This window comes from Impatiens glandulifera, chromosome 2 (genome assembly GCF_907164915.1).
Source record: "Impatiens glandulifera chromosome 2, dImpGla2.1, whole genome shotgun sequence".
Taxonomy (NCBI): Eukaryota; Viridiplantae; Streptophyta; class Magnoliopsida; order Ericales; family Balsaminaceae; genus Impatiens; species Impatiens glandulifera.
Genome location: NC_061863.1, coordinates 28,636,027 through 28,660,809, shown reverse-complemented (window position 1 = coordinate 28,660,809; position 24,783 = coordinate 28,636,027). Strand labels below are relative to the sequence as shown.

The 24,783-nt window shown below is 30.5% G+C and overlaps 1 protein-coding gene across 1 annotated transcript; it reads left to right on the top strand.

Annotated features, from left to right (window-relative positions):
• Positions 1 to 485: 485 nt before the first annotated feature.
• LOC124924550 (uncharacterized mitochondrial protein AtMg00810-like) lies at positions 486 to 2,662 on the top strand. The gene is made up of 3 exons (XM_047464571.1): positions 486 to 612; positions 807 to 1,612; positions 2,411 to 2,662. Exons 1-3 carry the CDS (start codon positions 486 to 488, stop codon positions 2,660 to 2,662), a joined length of 1,185 nt encoding a protein of 394 aa, XP_047320527.1.
• Positions 2,663 to 24,783: the final 22,121 nt, after the last annotated feature.

The window sequence follows — 24,783 nt, the reverse complement described above, 5'->3', positions numbered from 1 at the left end:
TGTATCTCGAGATGTTGTTTTTGATGAAAAATCTACATGGAATTGGAAGGGGAAAGAAGTTGAAGACTTGGGATCACAACCATTTACTAATCCAATTGCATCCCAAGCTAGCTCATCTCAACCTTCTACACAAGACTCAGAACCTAATTCAGATAGTCCTCCAAAAAAGACCCGAATTGTTCAACATTTATGATGAAATTGAGTTTGGATTATTTTCTTGTGAGCCACAATCATTCCAAGAAGCTTCTCAAAAAGAATATTGGCAAAAAGTAATAAAGGACGAGTTATTTACAATTGAGAAAAATTCAACATGGGAACTCGTGGACTTTCCAGATGGAAAGAAAACTATTGGTTTAAAATGGGTCTACAAATTAAAGTACAGTGAGGATGGTTTGATTCAAAAACATAAAGCTTGACTTGTCGCAAAGGGTTATTCTCAACAACCGGGAGTTGACTTCATAAAAACATATGCTCCTATTGCAAGAATGGAGACAATCCGTACTTGTGTAGCCATTGTGGTTCAGTTGGAGGTAAATATATTTCAACTTGATTTAAAATCAGCTTTTCTCAATGGAAAAATTCAAGAAGAGGTGTATGTTGAGCATCCCCAAGGTTTTGAGATCAAAGAAAAAGAGAAGAAAGTTTATCGACTAAAAAATGCATTGTATTAAAGCAGACACCCCGAGCGTGGAACAACAAAATCAATAGCTATTTCATCAAGTAAGCCTTTAATTGAAGTACAAGTGAATCATCTCTCTATGTGAAGACTATTGACAAAGATTTCTTGATTGTATGTTTATATGTAGATGATCTCATCTATTTTGGAACAAACAAAGCTATGGTGGCAGAATTCAAGAATCAAATGATGAAAGAATTTGAGATGACAGACTTGGGACTCATGAAATATTTTCTTGGTATACAAGTTAAGAAAAGTCCAGGAAGAATCTTTCTATCTCAAGAAAAATATATTGAAGATCTGCAAAAGAAATTCAATATGAGTCAATGCAAGCCCCTCTCCACTCCTATGGCGTTGAATAAAAAATTTCAAGTTAACTGCGATGGTGAGAAAGCTGACACAACTAGTTATAGAAAGTTGATTGGTTCTTTAATCTATCTCAACACAAGACCGGATATCACACATTCGGTAAGCTTGCTTTCTAGATTTTTGAATGAGCCAAGTCAAATTCATTTTGCAGCCGCAAAAAGAATCCTTAGATATCTTAAAGGCACAAAAACTCAAGGCATTGAATTCAAAAAGGAAAGTGAATGTAAGCTGGTTGGGTATACAGATAGTGATTGGGAAGTCTTGATTGATTATCGAAAAAGTACCTCCGGTTATATCTTTTGTCTTGGATCAAATGTAATATCATGGAGCTCAAGAAAACAGAAATATGTGGCATTGTCATCTGCCGAAGCAGAGTATATAGCATGTACTGATGCAACTTGTGAAGTTGTTTGGCTTCAAAGAATTTTAAAGGACATGAAGTTTGAGCAATGTGAGCCGACAATTATTCATTGTGACAATATGTCAGCTATTGCAATAACAAAGAATCCCATTTTTCATGCTCGGTCCAAACATATTGAACGACGAACTCATTTTATTCGAGATTTGGTTACTCAAGAAATAATTTCCATGAAGTTTATCAAGACGGAGGATTAGCAACAGATATCATGACGAAAGTCATCTCGACGGACAAGTTCGACAAATTCTAGAAGAAACTCAAGATTACTAATTAAGAGGGGGCGTTAAAAATAATAAATAATTAATAATTTTGGAAAATATTAAATGTGATGATGAAGCTCAAAAGTTGAAGATGAAGCATGAGAGGAAGATGAAACTCAAGAGATGCATTGTTTAATGTAAAAAATTGTATTTACTTTGAGTTCTAAATCCTTCTATCTTATCTTTTAAATTGAGAATCACTCATTAGTTTTTCAATATCAAAATTAAGTGAGTTGTAGCTACTTAAAATTTCTATATATAAATTCCTATTTTATTATTTATAATATTTTTCGCACCAACAAATTAATATCACATTTTCCACATTTTCTTCATTCTCTTTCTCCGTTCTTTATGTTTCCCTTTGAGTCATGGAGGAAAACTTTATAAATTAATCTTTAAGTCTAATTTTATATTGTATGGATCGATCTCATTACAATCACTCTTTCAAATCAAATTATTTTAATACATTTTAAACCACCCTCCAATAAAAAATTATTATCTATTCCCTTCCAACAAAGCTCTAAGAGACAATTATGTCATTTAGATTTGAATAAAGATAGACTGTTTGCTGCTTCCCTTTCTTTATGTTATGTACACTGATCAGCTGAAAGCTGAAAATGTGATTTTTATTTTTGTTAAACAATCTTTGGTCATGGGGTTTTACTAACTACATTTTTTCTTGAATAGAAGATTAAAAATCTTGCAGCGGATCTATGTCTAGAACGAGTAGCTGTTCTCAAATTACTTCATGACTCCCCTCCAAATCTGTTGTTGAGTGCAGCTTTACCTGATAATACTGATTCAAATAAATCTGCAATGACAATGTCAGAGCTTGAAAGTGAAACACTAAAAAGCAGTGCTTCTGAAGGAACCATAATTGATTTAACATCTGAAGAAAAAGAGGAAGTTCCTATCCATGTTATTGTCGGTATTAATTAGGGTAAAGTAGAAGCTTGAAAGACTTAGGCCTGTTTGATATTTGGGTTTTTGGGATAAAACTCAGGTTTTATCCCAAAACCCAACCATCCCATCATTAATCAAATCAATCCTTTTATTAATTAAAATATCCAAATTATCCTTTACTTAAATATTTATTTTAATATTAATAAAATATTATTTTAATATATATAATATTTATTTATATTTTAATTATTTTAATATAAATTAAATTATAAAATTATTTCATTTTAAATAATTTTATTAATTATCTCAAATAAAAATAAAATCACAATATAAATTCAATTATAACATACCCTATTAAAATTTAAATAATTCAAATAAATAAATAATTATACTAAAAAATAAAGTTAATATATTTGAATACCATATATATTAATTAATTTATAAATATATCTCATATAAATTAAATATTTATAAAGAAATTTATTTTATTTTTATATATATAAACTCATTCTAAATAAATATATTAATTAATTTAAATTAATATTTTTTTAATTTAATAAAATCAAAATATTATAATGTAATTTAAGAAAATAATAACAATAAAATTAAATGACATTTAAATTATAATTATAGACCACTGAAATTATTTTATTTAATTTTTTTTAATTAATTATAATAATTAAAATAAATTTATAATATAAATAAAACTATAACATAATATATTATCTCATATAATATTTAAATTTTAATAGTAATAATTTATAAAATTAATATTTATTTAAAAATTTATTTTTATATTAATAATAGTTAATACTAATATATGTATAGTTTTTAATATTTATTTTATTATATTTTAAAATTTAATTTAATAGAAATTAAATTATTTCATTTAAAAAAAGTATTATTAATTATAATATATATATATATATTACAATTTTATTTTTTATTAATAAAAGTTAATATTAATATATGTATAGTTTTTTAATATTTATTTTATTATATTTCAAAATTTAATTTAATATAAATAAAATTATTTTATTTAAAAAAAGTATTATTAATTCTAATATATAAATAAATAGAGTTTTTTTATTAATAATAATATTATAATATTTAAAGTTTTTTAATATTTATTTTATTATATTTTAAAATTTTATTTAATTTTATATATATATATATATATATATATATATATATATATATATATATATATATATATATATATATATATATATATATATATATATAGAGAGAGAGAGAGAGAGAAAGGGTAAAATTGGTATAAATTTTAAAAAACCTAGTTTTTTATCAATTCCATCGTACAAGGGTTATTTGGACAAAACCCAGGATTTATCCAAATAACCCCTTCCTCAAACAAGCTCTTAAGTGAGAAGTTGAAAACCTAGGATGCTTATGAAGTATCTGTTTTTTTTTAAATGATGATGATTTATCAAATATTCCAACATTGGCTTTCTGTAAGAACAGTTGGTCGAACATGGATAAAAATTCATATAAAAATTTTCATATAATTTTAAATTTATAAGAGGTAAAATTAAAATCTTATCTTTGAAGAATTCTTATAAGTAAAATTAAATTAATATTTTATCATAATAATAAAATATACATTATCTTTGAATTGATAATCTTTTCTTTATAATTTTAGTTTATGGAATTTATTTATATTGTTATATTGTTATAATAATGTTCACTAAAAAAATATAATTGCATCCATACAAATAAGGTACATAATAATTTGAATCTCTTAGTTTCTTAGTATTTTAACTTTCAAGCGTGTACGTGATGAGATAGCATTCATGATTGAAAATGATGATCTCAAATTAAGCTAGTGTTTCTAATGTATAAACATGAGATATTCAGGTTCGAAAAGAACATTTTATATTCTAGAAAGTGGTGTTTTATCTCCATAGTGATGTGATAATTATCATTATGTCTCCTAAATTATTTGTTTTTAAATAAATAATTTTATAATTTACTTTACTTTTTATGGATTTCACAATTTATTTATGATTTTCGAAATTAGATTTGATCATTGAAATAATTTTATTTTTGTTTTAGGTAAAAAAAAATTTAGATAAAATATTTAATATACTAAGTTCTTATACAAGTATTTTAAATAAATGCTGTTTATAAAAAAGTTAAATTATCCTACTAAAAAAATTTACAATTTAAATAACCAAATACAAATTATGTTTTGTTTAGGTCAATAGTAACGAATATAAAATTTATAGTAGTTGAAGTTATTGAAACATAACTAAACTCATCAAATGAGTTACTTCTATCCATTATTAAAGTTATTATTATAAATGTTAGATTTTCTTTTTGGAAAGATGGTGAATGGGTCTCAAACCCATGACTCAAAGGTCCATATAGCCAAGATTCTTTGCCTGATATATAAAATGATTAGAGAACAAAATTTAGGTGTGTTTGTTTAATAATTTACCTCAAGGGCAGGTGGCGAATACGAGATTTGTTGATCTGGAATTGTTTTTCTATCTAAAAAAGGTGTAATAAATTATTAAACAATTACATACCAACTTTTAATTATTTTATTTAAGCATTTAAACAAATTTATGTTTAGTACCATTAAAATGGTTAATTTTTTTTTTTGTATTTAATCAACTATCTTCATTATATATATATATATATATATTTTTAAACTTAAGTAGATACAACTAACTTAAATTAGTTTAAGTGATAAAATTGATCATAAAAATTTGTTTATAAGTTTGATTCTCACTTATATAGCTCAAATGGAATTGAAAGTCATGATTGTGAGCATTATTTTTTTATTTAAAAAAAATGTTTCTTTTACTAAAAGCTCAAATTATTTTTTAAAGTATATATTGTCTCATTTTGTTTTTTGTATAATATATTATCAAATATCTCACCCCTTTAAAAGTTAACAAGTTAGTTAAATATGTATTTTTGTAATTTAAATATGATTTTAATATTTTGTTTTCAGTTTTTTTTTAATTTATTATTTATTAAACTTTTTTAATTTAATAATATATATTTCTTAAAACTTAAGTGATATCTTTTACAAATAATTATGTGTTTATATACTAGATTTACATAATAAAAAATGTCAAAACTTAATACAAATATAAACATTATTCGACTAAAATAACTTTATTAAATGAAAACAAAACTTGATTTATTTTTCACAATACACTGCATTTACCTATGATTAAAATAGAATCTAATAAAACAATTTAGAAATTTTCATTTGATGGGTAATATTTTAACTTTTAACCACTCCTAACTTTGACATTTTCTTTCTTTGTAAATATGACAAATAAACATGCTTGTGAATAATAAAACTTAGGTTTGGTCGGTCATTTAATTATTGACCGATAGTTATCGCCTCCTAACTTACCTTCAACTCGAATCCCGAGTGAGATGGCTAATCTAGCTAGAGTTTAATATGATGTTGATTTCATTAAATCTCGTAGCATACCTTACTCTCGAACCTCGTAAAATGAAATGAGAGTAGGACTTCCTCGAAAGTCATCTCGTATAAAATGATGTGAGTAACCGAAATAGGATTTAATGATGTCGATTATACTAGTTTTGACTTTTTTGAGTTGCCACTCAATTTTCTCTTTTAGAAATCGGGAAAAGAAAATATTGTGCATTCTCGAACGCGAATAAAATAGATTATGATCAAGGTTCGGGAATTGGTTACACGTGAAAAGGGACAACAACGTTATGTCTCTTATGCCCATCAAATGATGGTCTGTATTATAAACTCTTAGCCATTTTACACAAAATATTTCTTTTACACTTCGTTTATTTAATAAATTCTAGTACATCCGTTTAAGGATAAATTTGCATCAATTTGTTCCTAAGGGTACGCGTCTAGGTTGTTATCATTGTACGAGAAAATAAATAGGTAAAATCGAGATGAATACATGTTGATGAAAGCGTGATCTCGTACCGAAAAAGAATTAGATAAATCAAAGTAAGGAAAAATAAATATATTTCAAACAAGGCCAGCCATTATTCTTTTATATTATTATTTGAAAATATTTATTTAGTTATTTTATATATTTTTCTGAATTAAGAAAGAGCTTAGATGTAAAATAATCCACACTTAACAACCTCTAAAGCTTGAAGAATGAAGATTGAAGATTGCAATGGCGGATCTGGATTTGTTTTTGTCTTCTCTCTCTAACTTCTCCCGATCTCCTGTATTATTAGGGCACTTGCATCAGAAGTGTTAGATTTTATACCTAAAATAATATTAAAAAATACATATATTTATTTTACAACATCTCAATTCAAAATACTCTACAGCAACATTTTTATTTATATACCTATAACATTAAAATATTATTTTTTGCAAAATTAAAAAACAACTTGTAACTACTTTTTAAAATTCAAACGGCTATATTCCAACGTCTATATTTCAAATTCAAATCCAACGCCTATATTTCAATTTCAAATTCAAATTCAACGCTTATATTTCATTGGTATGTCCTATAAAAAAAACTGAGATTCAAATTTCAAATTCAAATTCCAACGGCTATTTTCCGCGGTCATATTTCGAAATCCAACTATAAATAAAATTTTTGTTTATTCATTCCTCACCACACTTTAAATTTTATCCTACACAATGAGTGACAACAATAATTTTTTGAAAGATTATTTGTACGGATGCGATGATGACGATGATATGATTCAAATTCTAGCCTTCAAACGTGAAAGAGAAAAACTCGAGGCACAAGGTGAAAACTCCCGACAATCACGGACATCTATTGATCGTGACACTTTGCAAGGGCATCAACGCTTATTCAATGATTATTTTGCTATACCGCCAGTTTTTCTAGATCAAATATTTCGTAGGAGATTTCGTAGTGCCCTTATAGCTCTATTTTAAAACACCTTATTTTTAAATGTATAGATTTTGCTCTCTTTTATATAAATTTAATTTTGCAAGCATGTTTAGGAACTTTTCACAAACAACTCATATTATATTATGGGAGATGGATTAATTCTACTTTTTAGAAGATTGATAACTAATGACATTTTTTTTAGTAAGCCAAATGTTGTAGGTTCATTAAAATAATATGGTTTTTACTAAATGAAGGCTTAAAGCTTGTGGAATATATGATTCAAAATGGAAAAGAAACATTAATTTGAAACAATCCTTAGGAGCAGAACTAAAATACTTCCAATTTTGCTTCGATTGTATACATGTGAGTGATTGGATCTATATGTTGAACAAATGAACAGGGTTTGATTTATTTAAATATAAAATTAACTTTAAGATAATGGGTGGGTATAAAAAAAGTATTCTTTTATAATTATATATATTTAAAATAATAATCAATACATATTAATTATGAAGGTTAAAACTCATCCCTTTTAATTATACTTTATATTATTTTAATAATTATATATATATATATATATATATATATATATATATATATATATATATATATAATATATTAATAATTTAAAAATCTATATAATTATATATTAAAGATTCGCGCCTAAGAAGAAAGCCAATTATTTTTCGAAATTCTCACCGCCGGCGGGTTTCCGTCAAGGCTTCCTCCCATGGGTGCGTTTCTTTCTTCCCTAGATTCTGACTGAAGGATTCATCAAATCGCTGGAGGATAAACCAAATCGGCGAAAACCAAAAAAATCGCCTAGGTCCTGCCTAGCTTAGGGTTGGATTTGGGAGTTCGATTGCTTACATGGGTATTGAGGAAAGAACTAGTGAAAGACACGCGGTGGAATCCTGCAAAAATGTTTTTTTGTTGTCCCTCCAAACCTACTAACCCAGTTTAACAACACAATCTCAAGAACATTAATTAATGTAGGAATAATCAACCAAATTAAAGCAACATGTTGCAATCATCAATCTACCATTTCATCAACACTGCAGCTTGATTTTACAAATATTCCAATGAATACATTCTAACTTCAGAATCTTATAAATCATTTGAAATCTCAAATCAAACGGAATGAGAAGACTATGAATCAGTATAAGTTGTAGAATGTGACTACATCATCCAAACATAACCACAAAGGTATTTAACTAAACACATGAACTCAAAATGCAGTATACTAAAATTTTATTGAAGCATTGAGTTACAATATTAATGTTAACTCACCCGTAAATCTAATTGATTTGAAACAAATCTTTAAACTTTTTAAAATCTTTGCCTGAACTTAGAACATAAGTTAACAAGTGACACGAGATGTTAGAATGATTATTATGTAACCATTTAATCCAGGAACGGATCTATTTATACTGTAACACAATGCCGCACAGCATGTTCTCCACTCATATTCATATATATATATATATATATATATATATATATATATATATATATATATATATATATATTAATAGGGGTGAGCAAACGGGTAAACCTAACCCGTATTATCCAACCCATATTCAACCCAAATTAAATTTACCCAACCCATAATTCAACCCATATTATTTACTAATATGGGTTGGGTTGAGTATGAGTTGGGTAACCCAAATTATTTTTATTTTATTTTTTATTTCACATGTATTTGACTCATTTAACACATTTTTATTCGTTTAACACGTTTTTTCACGTTTTTAACATTTTTAATACGTTTTCACACGTTTAACACGTTTTGACACGTTAAACACGTTTTTGGCACGTTTAACACATTTTTTACACGTTGAACACGTTTTTTTATGTTTTTGGCATGTTTAACACGTTTTTAACACGTTTAACACATTTTTGACACGTTTTGACACGTTTTTTCACGTTTTCGACACGTTTAACACATTTTGACACATTTTTGGCCGTTTAACACGTTTTGACACGTTTAACATATTTTTCACATTTTAGACACGTTTCACACATTTTTCACGTTTTTGGCACGTTTTAACACGTTTAACACATTTTCCACGTTTTTGACACGTTTAACACATTTTCGACACGTTTAATACGTTTTTCACATTATTGACACATTTTTCACATTTTTGGCACGTTTAAGACGTTTTGACACGTTTAACACATTTTCTACGTTTTGAGACGTTTAACACATTTTGACACATTTTTCACGTTTTTGGCACGTTTAACATGTTTTTCACACATTCAACACGTTTAACACACTTGACACGTTGGACACTATTTTCATGTTTTGACAAGTTTAACACGTTTTTAACACGTTTGACACATTTTTCACGATAACGACACATTTAACACATTTTGACACATTTTTCATGTTTTTGGCACGTTTAACACGTTTTGACACATATTCCACGTTTTTGGAGCGTTTAACACGTTATCCCCGTTTTTGGCACATTTTGATGCGTTTAACACATTTTTGACACGTTTAACATGTTTTCCACATTTTGACACGTTTAATACGTTTTTTCACACGTTTAATGTCAAACGTGTGAAAAACATATTAAACGTGTCAAAAATGCCAAAAACATGTTAAACGTGACAAAGACGTGTTAAAACTTATCAAAAACGTGTTAACGTGCAAAAAAGAATATGTTAAACATGTCAAAAATATGTTAAATGTGTAAAACGTGTTAAAATGTCAAAAACGTGTTAAACGTGCCAAAAACGTGAAAAACGTGTTAAACATGTTACAAACGTATTAAACATGTTACAAACATGTTAAACGAGTTAAGAATGTGAAAAACGTGAAAAACATGTTAAACATGTCAAAAACGTATTAAACGTACCAAAATGTGAAAAACGTGTCAGATATTTCAAAAACGTGTCAAATATTTCAAAACCGTGTTTAACATGCCAAAAACGTGAAAAACATATTAAATGTGTGAAACACGTGTTAAATGTGTGAAAAACGTGTGAAACGTGTTAAACATATAAAAAACGTGTTAAAATGTTAAAAACATGTTAAACGTGCCAAAAACGTGAAAACCGTGATAAACTTATCAAAAACGTGTTAACGTGTTAGTTATGTTAAAAACGTGTTAAACGTGCCAAAAACATAAAAAAAACGTGTTGTATTTGTCAAAAACGCGTTAAACGTATTAAACATGTTAAAAACGTGTTAAACGTGACAAAAACGTGTTAAATATGTCAAAAACTTGTTAAACGTGTCAAAAACGTAAAAATGTGTTAAACGTGATAAAATATTAAAAACGTGTAAAAAACGTGTTAAACGTGTGAAAAACGTGTTAAACATATCAAAAACGTGTTAAAATGTCAAAAACGTGTTAAACGTGCCAAAAACGTGAAAATCGTGTTAAACTTATCAAAAACGTGTTAAATATGTTTTAAACATGTTAAACGTGCCAAAAACGATCAAAAACGTGTTAACGTGTTTAATTTGTTAAAAACGTGTTAAACGTGTCAAAAACGTTAAAAACATGTTAAACTTGTCAAAAACGCGTTAAACGTATTAAACATGTCAAAAACGTGTTCAACGTGACAAAAACATGAAAAACGTGTTATTAGAGTGAAAATGTGTTAAACATGTCAAAAACGTGTTAAACGTGTCAAAAACGTGAAAACGTGTCAAAAATGTGAAAACGTGTGAAAAACGTGTTAAACGTATGAAAAACGTGTTAAATGTGTGAAAAACGTGTTAAACGTGTGAAAAACATGTTATAAGTGAAACGTGTTAAAAATATTATAAATGTGTTAGATATGTGCAAAACGTGTTAAACGTATGAAAAATATGTTAAACATGTCAAAAACGTGTTCGACTTAAAGTTGGAAGATGATTAGTTTATATTGGATTAATAATAGAGAATTACACTAAATATATATAATTTGGGTAATTTGGGTAACCCTAACCCAACCCAAATTAAACTCAACACATACTCAACCCAACCCATACTCAACCCAACCCATATTAACCAACCCAAATTAATATTTTGGGTTTGGGTTAGGGTTGGGTTTGGGTAAACCCATATTATGCTCACCCCTATATATATATATATATATATATATATATATATATATATATATATATATATATATGCTTAATTAGCAAAACATTATCTAGTATATATATAATCGTTTTAAAGAAGAACTATCACTCAGTGATGTGTTTTTTCCTCAGTTCCATTGATGTCATTTTTAAGACAATGATCACTGCGGATTAATACTTTGATCAATGACATAGAAGCAACATTTTCATTCTCAAATTCAAATCAATCACTTAGATTAACTTTTTAATTTTTGAGTTTTCTTTTCTAACATTAATCATTCAAAAAAAAAATCTTTAATGATAATTGGTACTTTGTTCAGGACAAAAGTAATTTTGTACCTTAATAGTGTAATTGTAAAGTAACTCAATAAAACACTTTTGGGATGTTTTTTTTCTTTATAAAATGATTTATTTTCCCCCAAAAAAAACAAATTTGATGTGGACGGATCAACTGGACCGAATATGTATTCAAGCTGAGTTTAGAACACAAGTTAACAATCCACCCTTAAGAACCTCTAATTAAGGCTTGAAGATTAATGAAGATTGCAATGGCGGATCTGGATTTTTTTTGCCTCCTCTCTCCCTCTTTATCTTCTCCCGATCCCCTGTTCTAGGTTAGTCTCAATCTTTTTATATCTCATCTCTATGTGCTAACCCTTTCGGCCCATGACCCAATTCAACCCCATTTGATAACAAATTTCACAAATGCCCTCTTACCTTCAAAATCCTCTCAGCACATTCCACACTAAAAATAATATAATTATCGAGGATAATAACCGAGAGCCATCAAAAGCTTTCGGAAATAAAATAATCACCGAGGGCTTAACATGGTTCTCGCTAAATTTTATATAAATCACCGAGGACTTTAGAAAGTTCTCGCTGTTAAAACATATTTTCGAGGACTTTTAATTTTAGCTGTCGCTGATAAGAATATTGTCGAGGGACCCGTAAGGCCCTCGTAAATAAATCTAATTTAGCCCTAAATCGTCACTTTCTTCTTTCTTCCTTCTTTCTTGTTTCTTCTTTCTTCTTTCCGACGAATCTCAAACATTTACCTCCACGAATCTCAGACTGTTAGATTTTGTGCTAATATCAGTGCTAATTTTGTTATATTCTTTCTCCGAGGACTTCCATTGCCCTCGCAAATATGCTTTTATTTTCTCCGACAGTCGTTTCACCGAGACAGGCCGATGACGTTTATTGCCCTCAGTGAACAGTATCACCGAAGGTCCGAAGTCAAAGACATTTTCTCCGAGAGATTCTACCCTCCATAATAATTAATTTTCTACTAGTGCCAGTTGATGATGAGAAACGAGGTTGTTGTGGTTGGATTCTCTATTTAATCAAACGGTTTTGCAAATGGTAGTCCATGCATGCTGATTTTTGGATTTTATAAAAATCCATTCCAACGGCCAAATAAGGAAGAAATGGGTACATACGAAGATTAAGTTATTCATTTGACAATGACTATATCTATCACGTTGCCATGAGTCAATAAAAACGCGTATATATATATATATATATATAATAACTGTTGTATAATTTTTTTTTAAAATAAATATATGCAATTCTCTATTTCCTATAATAAATTAATTTTAAATTTTGAAATTTAAGTCGAATGTAAAAATAATTGAATGTATAATTATTTGGATAATTCTTTTTTATTTATATCCTTATAGCCTAATTAACTTGATTATTCTGGTTGAATTCATTGAAATCCAACCTCTTAATTAACATGTTAGTACTTATAAAGTTGAGTTCTATTTAAAATAAATATTTGCTAGACTATTGAAGGATAATCCATGGCACGTGGTGCGTCTTCTTTCCTTGTTATTAGTTTGGAAAATTACCTTATAATTTATTTATTTATATATTATTATTATCATTTCAATTAATTTTTTTATCTTTCTTATTAATCAAAATATATAAAATTAAGTTTAGTTATTATTCATAAATGTATTTGTTAAATAGGAATATGATCATCTAAGACTATTTTATATTAATTAATATACTAGTACTAATAAAATAAACACTTACATATAAATAGAAATCTACTTTCCTGACTCCACCGCTAAGTTTACACCAGTCCTACTCAGAACCTTATCATAAGAAATTTGAGAGGGTGTCCGATACTTAAATTATGGAGTGACTCCGTGATTAGGGATATACAAATATGTAAACTCAACCCATATTCAACCCAAATTAAATTTGGTCAACATATTATCTAACTCATATTAATGAATAATATGGGTTGGATAACCCACACTAAATTTTACTTTATTATATTTTATATATTTAATATTTAATACGTTTAACACGTTTAACACATTTTGGGCACGTTTAACACGTTTTTGAACGCTTAACACGATTTGGCACGCTTAACACGTTTTTGATATGTTTACCACGTTTTTGGCACGCATTATCCATTTTCACACGTTTAACACGTTATGACATATTTAACACGTTTTTGACACGTTTTTGACACGTTTTATATGTTTTTGACATTTTTAACACGTTTTCGCACGTTTAACACGTTTAACACAGTTTTTCACACGTTTAACATGCTTTTGGCACGTTTAACACGTTTTTGCACGCTTAACACGTTTGAGCACGTTTAACACATTTTTGATATGTTTAACATGTTTAACACGTTTAACACGTTTTTGATATGTTTTTAACATTTTTAATATGTTTTTGACATGTTTAACACGTTTTCGCATGTTTAACATGTTTTTAACACGATTAATACATTTTTTACACGTTTAACACGTTTTTAGCATGTATAACACGTTTTTGTACGCTTAACACATTTAGGCACGTTTAACATGTTTTTAACACGTTTAACACATTTTTCACACGTTTGACATGTTTTTGACACGTTTAACACATTTCTGAATGTGTCACACGTTAAAAATATTACGGTAAAAATTTTATGGGCGGGTCAACCCAAAATCCGACCCAAGTATCCATTTACTCTCACATATATCCAAATTAACCACAGCCCTCGACCCGGCAATCCGGACACTTTAAAAATTAAGCATCATTATATATATATATATATATATATATAGATTAGTTAGTTAAAAAGTTGAACTAATATTGTTAAAATGTCACGCGTTCATCAAATTTTGGGTTGAATTTAAAATATAAAGTGTTATTAGCCTAGTTGGTTAAATGGTTGTACTTGTTTTGTTAGGTTGCAAGTTCGAACCATACCTATAACATTTTTAATTTGGTTTTTAACCGTTTTAAGTTTATGGGCGGGTCAACCCACAATCCGACCCAAGTATCGATTTACTCTCACATATATCCAAATTAACCACAGTTCTCGACCCGGCAATCCAGACACTTTAAAAATTAAGCATTATTATATATATATAGATTAGTTAGTTAAAAAGTTGAACTTATATTGTTAAAATGTCACGCGTTCATCAAATTTTGGGTTAAATTTAAAATATAAAGTGTTATTAGCCTACTTGGTTAAATGGTTGTACTTGTTTTGTTAGGTTGCAAGTTCGAACCATACCTATAACATTTTTAATTCGATTTTTAACCGTTTTAAGTTTATGGGCGGGTCAACCCACAATCCGACCCAAGTATCCATTTACTCTCACATATATCCAAATTAACCACAGCTCTCGACCCAATAATCCAGACACTTTAAAAATTAAGCATTATTATATATATATAGATTAATTAGTTAAAAAGTTGAACTTATATTGTTAAAATGTCACGCGTTCATCAAATTTTGGGTTAAATTTAAAATATAAAGTGTTATTAGCCTAGTTGGTTAAATGGTTGTACTTGTTTTGTTAGGTTGCAAGTTCGAACCATACCTATAACATTTTTAATTTGATTTTTAACCGTTTTAAGTTTATGGGCGGGTCAACCCACAATCCGACCCAAGTATCCATTTACTCTCACATATATCCAAATTAACCACAGCTCTCGACTCGACAATCCGGACACTTTAAAAATTAAGCATCATTATATATATATATATAAATTAGTTAGTTAAAAAGTTGAACTTATATTGTTAAAATGTCACGCATTCATCAAATTTTGGGTTGAATTTAAAATATAAAGTGTTATTAGCCTATTTGGTTAAAAGGTTGTACTGGTTTTGTTAGGTTGCAAGTTCGAACCATACCTATAGCATTTTTAATTTGATTTTTAACCGTTTTAAGTTTATAGGTGGGTCAACCCACAATCCGACCCAAGTATCAATTTACTCTCACATATATCCAAATTAACTACAACTCTCGACCCAGCAATCCGGACACTTTAAAAATTAAGCATCATTATATATGTATATAGATTAGTTAGTTAAAAAGTTGAACTTGTATTGTTAAAATGTCACGCATTTATCAAATTTTGGGTTGAATTTAAAATATAAGATGTTATTAGCCTAGTTGGTTAAAAGGTTGAACTTGTTATGTTAAATTGCAAGTTCGAACCATACCTATAGCATTTTTAATTTGATTTTTAACCGTTTTAAGTTTATGGACTGGTCAACCTACAATCCGACCCAAGTATCCATTTACTATCACATATATCCAAATTAACCAGAGCTCTCGACCCGACAATCCGGACACTTTAAAAATTAAGCATCATTATATATATATAGATATGGGTTGGATAACCCAAACTAAATTTTAGTTTATTATGTTTTTATTCATTTAATATTTAACACGTTTAACACGTTTAACACGTTTTGGGCACGTTTAACACGTTTTTGAACGCTTAACACGATTTAGCACGTTTAACACGTTTTTGATATGTTTACCACATTTTTGGCACGTATTATCCATTTTCATACGTTTAACACGCTATGACATTTTTAACACGTTTTTGACACGTTTTATATGTTTTTGACATTTTTAACACGTTTTCGCATGTTTAACACGTTTAACACAATTTTTCACACGTTTAACATTTTTTTGGCACGTTTAACACGTTTTTGCACGCTTAACACGTTTTTGATATGTTTAACATGTTTAACACGTTTAACATGTTTAACACGTTTAACACGTTTAACATGTTTAACACGTTTAACATGTTTTTGACATGTTTAATACGTTTGCCACATTTTCACACGTTTAACACACTTACCATGTTTAACACGTTTTTGGCACTTTTAATACATTTTTGAATGCTTAACACAATTGGGTACGTTTAATACATGTTTAACATGTTTAACATATTTTTGACATGTTTAATACATTTATAAATGTCTAACACATTTTGACATGTTTAACAAGTTTTTGGCACGTTTAGCACGTTTAACACGTTTTTGACATGTTTAACACGTTTTGACACGTTTAACATGTTTTTGACATATTTAACACATTTTGGCACGTTTAATACGTTTAACACATTTATGGCACATTTAACACTAATTAATAATATATATTTAATTGTATTTCATATATTTTTTTCTAGGCCCTTAGCCCCTATGTCCACATCCATTTCCTCTAGCAGCCCATGTCCTACTTCCCCGAACACCGTTGAGTTTACACGAGTCCTACTAAGAACTGTTACCATAAGAAATTTGAGGAGGGTTATCAAACCTATGAGAAGGGAAAGGATTCCCAAGCCAATGAAGAATGACAGAAGTGTCTAGTTATTAAACTTAGTAGGGTAGTTTGTCATTATGGAAGAAGAAAGCCTAGTGCTATGGAAGAAAAACGTCTGGTCCTATAAATTGACCCCGTGATTAAGGGCGTCCAAATGGGTAAACCTAACCCATATTCAACTCAACTTAAATTTTTGTTTATTATGTATTTATTCATTTAATATTGAACACGTTTAACACGTTTTCACACGTTTAACACGTTTTTGACACGTTTAACACGTTTTTGACACGTTTAACACGTTTTTGACACTTTTAACACGTTTTTGACACATTTTTTACACATTCTCACAAGTTTTGACATGTTTAACACATTTTTGACACGATTAATATGTTTTTGACATGTTTAACATGTTTTTAACACGTTTAATACATTTTTCACATGTTTAACACGTTTTTAGCATGCCTAACACGTTTTTGTACGCTTAACACATTTAGGAACGTTTAACCTGTTTTTAACACGTTTCACACATTTTTCATACGTTTGACACGTTTTTGACACGTTTAACACATTTCTGAATGTGTCATACGTTTTGAAATGTTTAAAACGCTATTTACATGTTTTGCACGCTTAACACGTTTGGGCATGTTTAACACGTTTTTTATATGTTTAACACGTTTTTGACACATTTAACACATTTTCACATGTTTAACACATTTTTGAATGTGTAACACGTTTTGAAATATTTAACACGTTTTTGATACGTTTAACATGTTTAACATATTTTGGCACGTTTAACATGTTTTTGACATGTTTAATACGTTTAACACATTTTTCACACGTTTAACACGTTTAACATGTTTAACACGTTTTTGGCATATTTAACATATTTTTGAACGCTTAACACGTTTGGGTACGTTTAATACGTTTTTAACATATTTAACACATTTTTACATGTTTAACACGTTTAACATGTTTTTGAATGTCCGACACGTTTTGACATGTTTAACAAGTTTTTGGCACGTTTAACACGTTTTTGACATGGTTAACCTGTTTTGGCATGTTTAACATGTTTTTGACATGTTTAACACGGTTTTGACACGTTTAATACGTATAACACATTTATGGCATATTTAACAATAATTAAAATATTTAACACGTTTTTGACACGTTTAGTACATTTTTGAATGTCGAACATGTTTTGACATGTTTAACAAGCTTTTGGCACGATTAACACGTTTTTTACATGTTCAACATTTTTTGGCACGTTTAACACGTTTTGTACATATTCAACACGTTTAACATTTTTTGACATGTTTAACACGTTTTTGGCACATTTAATATGTTTAACACTAATTATTATTGTATATTTATTTGTATTTCATATATTTTCTCTAGGCCCTTAGTCCCCTATATCCACATCCATCTCCTTTGGCAGCCCCTGTTCTACTTCCCCGACCACCGCTGAGTTTACACGAGTCCTACTCAGAACCCTTACCATAAAAAATTTGAGGAGGGCTATCAAACCTATAGGAGGGAGAGGATTCCCACGCCAATGAAGAATGACAGAAGTGTCCAATAATTAAACTTATTTGGGTACTCTATCATTTTGGAAGAAGAAAGCCTGGTGTTATGGAGTGACCCCGTGCTTAGGGGTGTGCAAATGTGTAAACTCAACCTATATTATCCAACCCATATTCAACCAAAATTATATTTGGTCAACCCATTATCCAACCCAATTAATGAATATAATGGGTTGGGTAACCCAAACTAAATTTTAGTTTATTAAGTTTTTTTTCTCGTTTAATATATAACACGTTTTGACACGTTTAACACGTTTATCACTCGTTTAACACGTTTTTGACACATTTAACTCGTTTTGTACACTTAATACGTTTAGGCACGTTTAACACGTTTTTGACATATTTAACATGTTTTTGGCACGTTTTACATATTTTCACACGTTTAACACATTTTTGACACGTTGAACACATTTTGATATGTTTAACACATTTTTGACATGTTTAATATGTTTTTGAAATGTTTAACATGTTTCCGCATGTTTAACTTGTTTTTAACACAATTAATACATTTTTCACACTTTTAACATGTTTTTAGCATGTATAACACGTTTTTGTACGCTTAACACGTTTAGGCACGTTTAACATGATTTTAACACGTTTAACACATTTTTTATATGTTTGACACGTTTTTGACACGTTTAACACATTTCTGAATGTGTCACACATTTTGAAATGTTTAAAACGCTATTTACATGTGTCACACATTTTGAAATGTTTAACACGTTTGGGCACGTTTAACACGTTTGGGCACGTTTAACACGTTTTTTTATATGTTTAACACGTTTTTGACACATTTAACACATTTTCACACGTTTAACACGTTTTTGAATGTGTAACTCGTTTTGAAATATAAAACACATTTTTGATACGTTTAACATGTTTAACATATTTTGGCACGTTTAACATGTTTTTGACATATTTAATACGTTTAACACATTTGTTAGGATCTAGATCGCCGATGGGGGACCGGGGTCCGACTAACATTGCAACACTCAACGGTTGGCGTTTAATCCGGTTAGAGATTAACATCGGTTTCAATACTACACAGGCTGTCACAAACCCTTGAACCGAGTTCAAGTGCGTAAGTGGTTTGTTTCAGACTGAAGCAACTCACACACACAGGATAAATAGAGGTAGAGTTTGGAGAAAGTCGGTTTAAGGTTTAGTGAGTCGGTTAGAATGATGTAAGTCGGTTAGGACAGTACGAGTCGGTTAGAAAGCAGAAGCAGCAGAAAGTAAAGAGTAAGACAGGTTTTTATGGATGTTCGGAGATAACACTCTTACGTCACCCCTTCTTCTCAAACCACGAGAAGGATATTCACTAAGGAATACACAAACACAATACACGATCGAGTCTTATTTACTTCTCGATAATCACTCTTACAATTCTCACAATAATTGTAATACACCTCACAAACACACACACTTAAGCTTTGAATCTTAGAGAGATAATGGCTTTGATCACTTTGTAGTTTTTAGCTTGTTCTCTCTCTTGTCTGTATCTTTTCTTGCTTCTTCAGCTTCTCCTTTTATAGGTGAAATGTGCCAACGGTCACATTTCTTCAACGGATACCTTCAGGGTAATCCTTGAATCTGATTGGTTGAGCAGAGGATCAGCATAGCATTAAATGCAGTTTAAGCTTCCAAGGCATGGAGCAGACCCACTTGATTTGTCTTTGCTTGATTATGGCAACTATCGGTTGGACAGTTGCCTACACCTGGGAGGTTGCTCCTTTGACTTATACCAGAATGATAACTTTTCTTCAGGCGATCTTCTGCAGCCTGCAACATATAATCAGACTTGTATGAATATGGCAATGTCACAGTCTGATCCTTTGATGTCATCTTCTGCATATACCCAAAGTGTTTATTTGCACCAATTTGTATACTGTCTTCAATTTGATATCCTTGACTTCTTTCTTTAAGTAGTCTTCTCGTTGGATTTGTTCTTTGGATTTGGATTCCAACTGATCAACTTAACAGGTTGTTCAGTTCAACCGGATAGCTTTAGGTTTTGGATTTGTCATTGCTTCTTCTGGCAGGCTTGATTTCTTGACCGGTTGAAATTCTTGATCGTTCATCACTTTAACTAATTATGTTTACAGGTTGTTCAGTTCAACCGGATAACTTTATGTATGTTTGCAGGTTGTTTAGTTCAACCGGATAGCTTCAGGTATGTTCGCAGGTTGTTCAGTTTAACCAGATAGCTTTAGGTATGTTTGCAGGTTGTTCAGTTCAACCGGATAGCTTCAGGTTTTAGATTTTTCATTGCTTCTCCTAGCCGGCTTGATTTCTTGACAGGTTGGAGTTCTTGACAGATTGGAGTTCTTGACAGGTTGAAGTTCTTAACCGGTTGGAGTTCTTGACAAGTTGGAGTTCTTGACAGGTTGGAGTTCTTGACCGGTTGGAGTTCTTGACCGGTTGGAGTTCTTAACAGGTTGGAGTTCTTGATAGGTTAGAGTTCTTGATAGGTTGGAGTTCTTGACCGTTTGGAGTTCTTGACAGGTTAGAGTTCTTGACCGGTTGGAGTTCTTGATAGGTTGGAGTTCTTGACCGGTTGGAGTTCTTAACTGGTTGGTGTTCTTGATAGGTTGGAGTTCTTGACCGGTTGGTATTCTTGACAGGTTAGAGTTCTTGACAGATTGGAGTTCTTGACAGGTTGGAGTTCTTGACCGGTTGGAGTTCTTTACAGGTTGGAGTTCTTGACAGGTTGGAGTTCTTGACCGGTCCTGCACAATAAGTTTGTTTTGTTAAGTTCTTATTAACCGGTCAATTTTATCTAACAATTTCACCCTTTTTGATTATTTTATTTAAAATATTCAAAACCATGCGTCCAGTGGTCGTTTAAAGAGTTTGTTGTTTTGAAGAATATTTTGGAAAAGACTTTGAAAAATTTTGTGAAAATTTTGAGAAAAGTTTTATCTATCAATTTTCTCCCTTTTTGATTATTTTATTTAAAATATTCAAAACTATGCAAGAAGTAAGAAGTAGGCCGGTTTAAGAATCTAATGTTTGTTTGGTCAGTTTTAAAAAGCTTATGTTTGTTTGGCCGGTTTTAAAAAGCTTATGTTTGTTTGGCCAGTTTTAAAAAGCTTATGTTTGTTTGGCCGGTTTAAAAATCTTATGTTTGTTTGGCCGGTTTAAAAATCTTGTGTTTGTTTGGCCGGTTTAAAAATCTTATGTTTGTTTGGCCGGTTTTAAAAAGCTTATGTTTGTTTGGCCGATTTTAAAAATCTTATGTTTGTTTGGACGGTTTAAAAATCTTATGTTTGTTTGGCCGGTTTAAAAATCTTATGTTTGTTTGGCCGGTGTAAAAATCTTATGTTTGTTTGGCCGGTTTAAAAATCTTATGTTTGTTTAGCCAGTTTTAAAAAGCTTGTGTTTGTTTGGCCGGTTTAAAAATCTTATGTTTGTTTGGCCGGTTTAAAAATCTTATGTTTGTTTGGCCGGTTTAAAAAACTTATGTTTATTTGGCCGGTTTTAAAAAGCTTATGTTTGTTTGGCCAGTTTTTGGAAAAACGGTTTGGTTTAAGGAGAATATTATTTGAAGAAGAATTTTGTATGAAAATTTTTGTAATCTAACAATTCTAAAATATTTCTAAGGGAAGAAAACTTAGACTCGAGAAGTGGCTTTGTGAGCATGTTAGCCACTTCATGCTTGTTCCCTTCATGTAATGTGTCTGTCAGCAGCCGGCTGGCCAGATGCAATGTTGTCTCTTTCAAGCTTTTGTCTTGATTTACCTACATTCATAGACAATAGGAAATCTGGTCCCCATTTCTCTTTGGATCCGTGGCTTATTAGTCCCTTAGGAATCCATACTTAGATTATTTTGATGGACTTCCTGTTGTGTGTATGTATAGTATATCTATCTGCTGATGATTTAACTTTAAAGCATGATTTTCGGTAAACATCTCTTGACTTTCGGTCAAAATTTTCTTTGCCATACAAACTGACTCTTCTTCTCTCAGGTTTCAGCCAACTCGAAGTTGGCTTTACATAAATCATCTCATCCTTTGAAGTTATATCATTACAGCTTGTAATTTCTTCCTTGAGCTTCTCATTCTTAAATGAGATCTCACTTATTGAAACATCAACCTCTTTGATGTGAGATGAACAACTTGAACTATTAAACTTGCTTTTTGAAATAGTTTGATTAAGAGATTTTGACAGTTTTATGTACTTAATGACCATGTCATTGAGTGTAGCAATTAAATCATCTCGGGTAAAATCATCAAAGGGGAGATCAAATACCTCAGGTTTCTCGCCGAAAGTCATGCTTGCTTGCTCCGTGTTGCTTGAGTATTGAAACCTGACTGCTCTAATACCAATTGTTAGGATATAGATCGCCGATAGGGGACCGGGGTCCGGCTAACACTGCAACACTCAACGGTTGACGTTTAATCCGGTTAGAGATTAACACCGGTTTCAATACTACACAGACTGTCACAAACCCTTGAACCGAGTTCAAGTGCGGAAGTGGTTTGTTTCAGACTGAAGCAACACACACACATGATGAATAAAGGTAGAGTTTGGAGAAAGTCGGTTTGAGGTTTAGTTAGTCGGTTAGAATGATGTAAGTCGGCTTGGACAGTACGAGTCGGTTAGAAAGCAGAACCGGCAGAAAGTAAAGAGCAAGACAAGTTTTTATGGATGTTCAGAGATAACACTCCTACGTCACCTCTTCTTCTCAAACTACGAGAAGGATATTCTCTAAGGAATACACAAACACAATACACGATCGGGACTTATTTACTGCTCGATAATCACTCTTACAATTCTCACAGTAATTGTAATACACCTCACAAACACACACACTTAAGCTTTGAATCTTAGAGAGATAATGGCTTTGATCACTTTGTAGTTTTTAGCTTGTTCTCTCTCTTGTTTGTATCTTTTCTTGCTTCTTCAGCTTCTCCTTTTATAAGTGAATGTGCCAACGATCACATTTCTTCAACGGATATCTTCAGGGTAATCCTTGAATCTGATTGGTTGAGCAGATGATCAACATAGCATTAAATGCGGTTTAAGCTTCCAAGGCATGGAGCAGACCGGCTATATTTATCTTTGCTTGATTATGGAAACTATCGGTTGGACAGTTGCCTGCACCTGGGAGGTTGCTTCTTTGACTTATACCAGAATGATAACTTTTCTTCAGGCGATCTTCTGCAGCCTGCAGCATATAATCAGACTTGTATGAATATGGCAATGTCACAGTCTGATCCTTTGATGTCATCTTCTGCATATACCCAAAGTGTTTATTTGCACCAATTTGTATACTGTCTTCAATTTGATATCCTTGACTTCTTTCTTTAAGTAGTCTTCTCGTTGGATTTGTTCTTTGGATTTGGATTCCAACTGATCAAGTTAACAGGTTGTTCAGTTCAACCGGATAGCTTCAGGTTTTGGATTTGTCATTGCTTCTTCTGGCAGGCTTGATTTCTTGACCGGTTGAAATTCTTGATCGTTCATCACTTTATAGCTTCAGATTTTAGATTTTTCATTGCTTCTCCTAGCCGATTTGATTTCTTGACAAGTTGGAGTTCTTGACAGGTTGGAGTTCTTGATAGGTTGGAGTTCTTAACCGGTTGGAGTTCTTGACACGTTGGAGTTCTTGACAGGTTGGAGTTCTTGACCAGTTGGAGTTCTTGACTGGTTGCAGTTCTTAACAGGTTTGAGTTCTTGACAGGTTGGAGTTTTTGACCGGTTGGAGTTCTTGACAGGTTAGAGTTCTTGACCGGTTGGAGTTCTTGATAGGTTGGAGTTCTTGACCGGTCCTGCACAATAAGTTTGTTTTGTTAAGTTCTTATTAACTGGTTAATTTTATCTAACAACATTTTTCACACGTTTAACACGTTTAACATGTTTAACACGTTTTTGGCATATTTAACATATTTTTGAACGCTTAACACGTTTGGGTACGTTTAACATGTTTTTAACATGTTTAACACATTTTTTTACATGTTTAACATGTTTTTGAATGTCCAACACATTTTGACATGTTTAACAAGTTTTTGGCACGTTTAACACGTTTTTCACATGTTTAACACGTTTTGGCACGTTTAATATGTA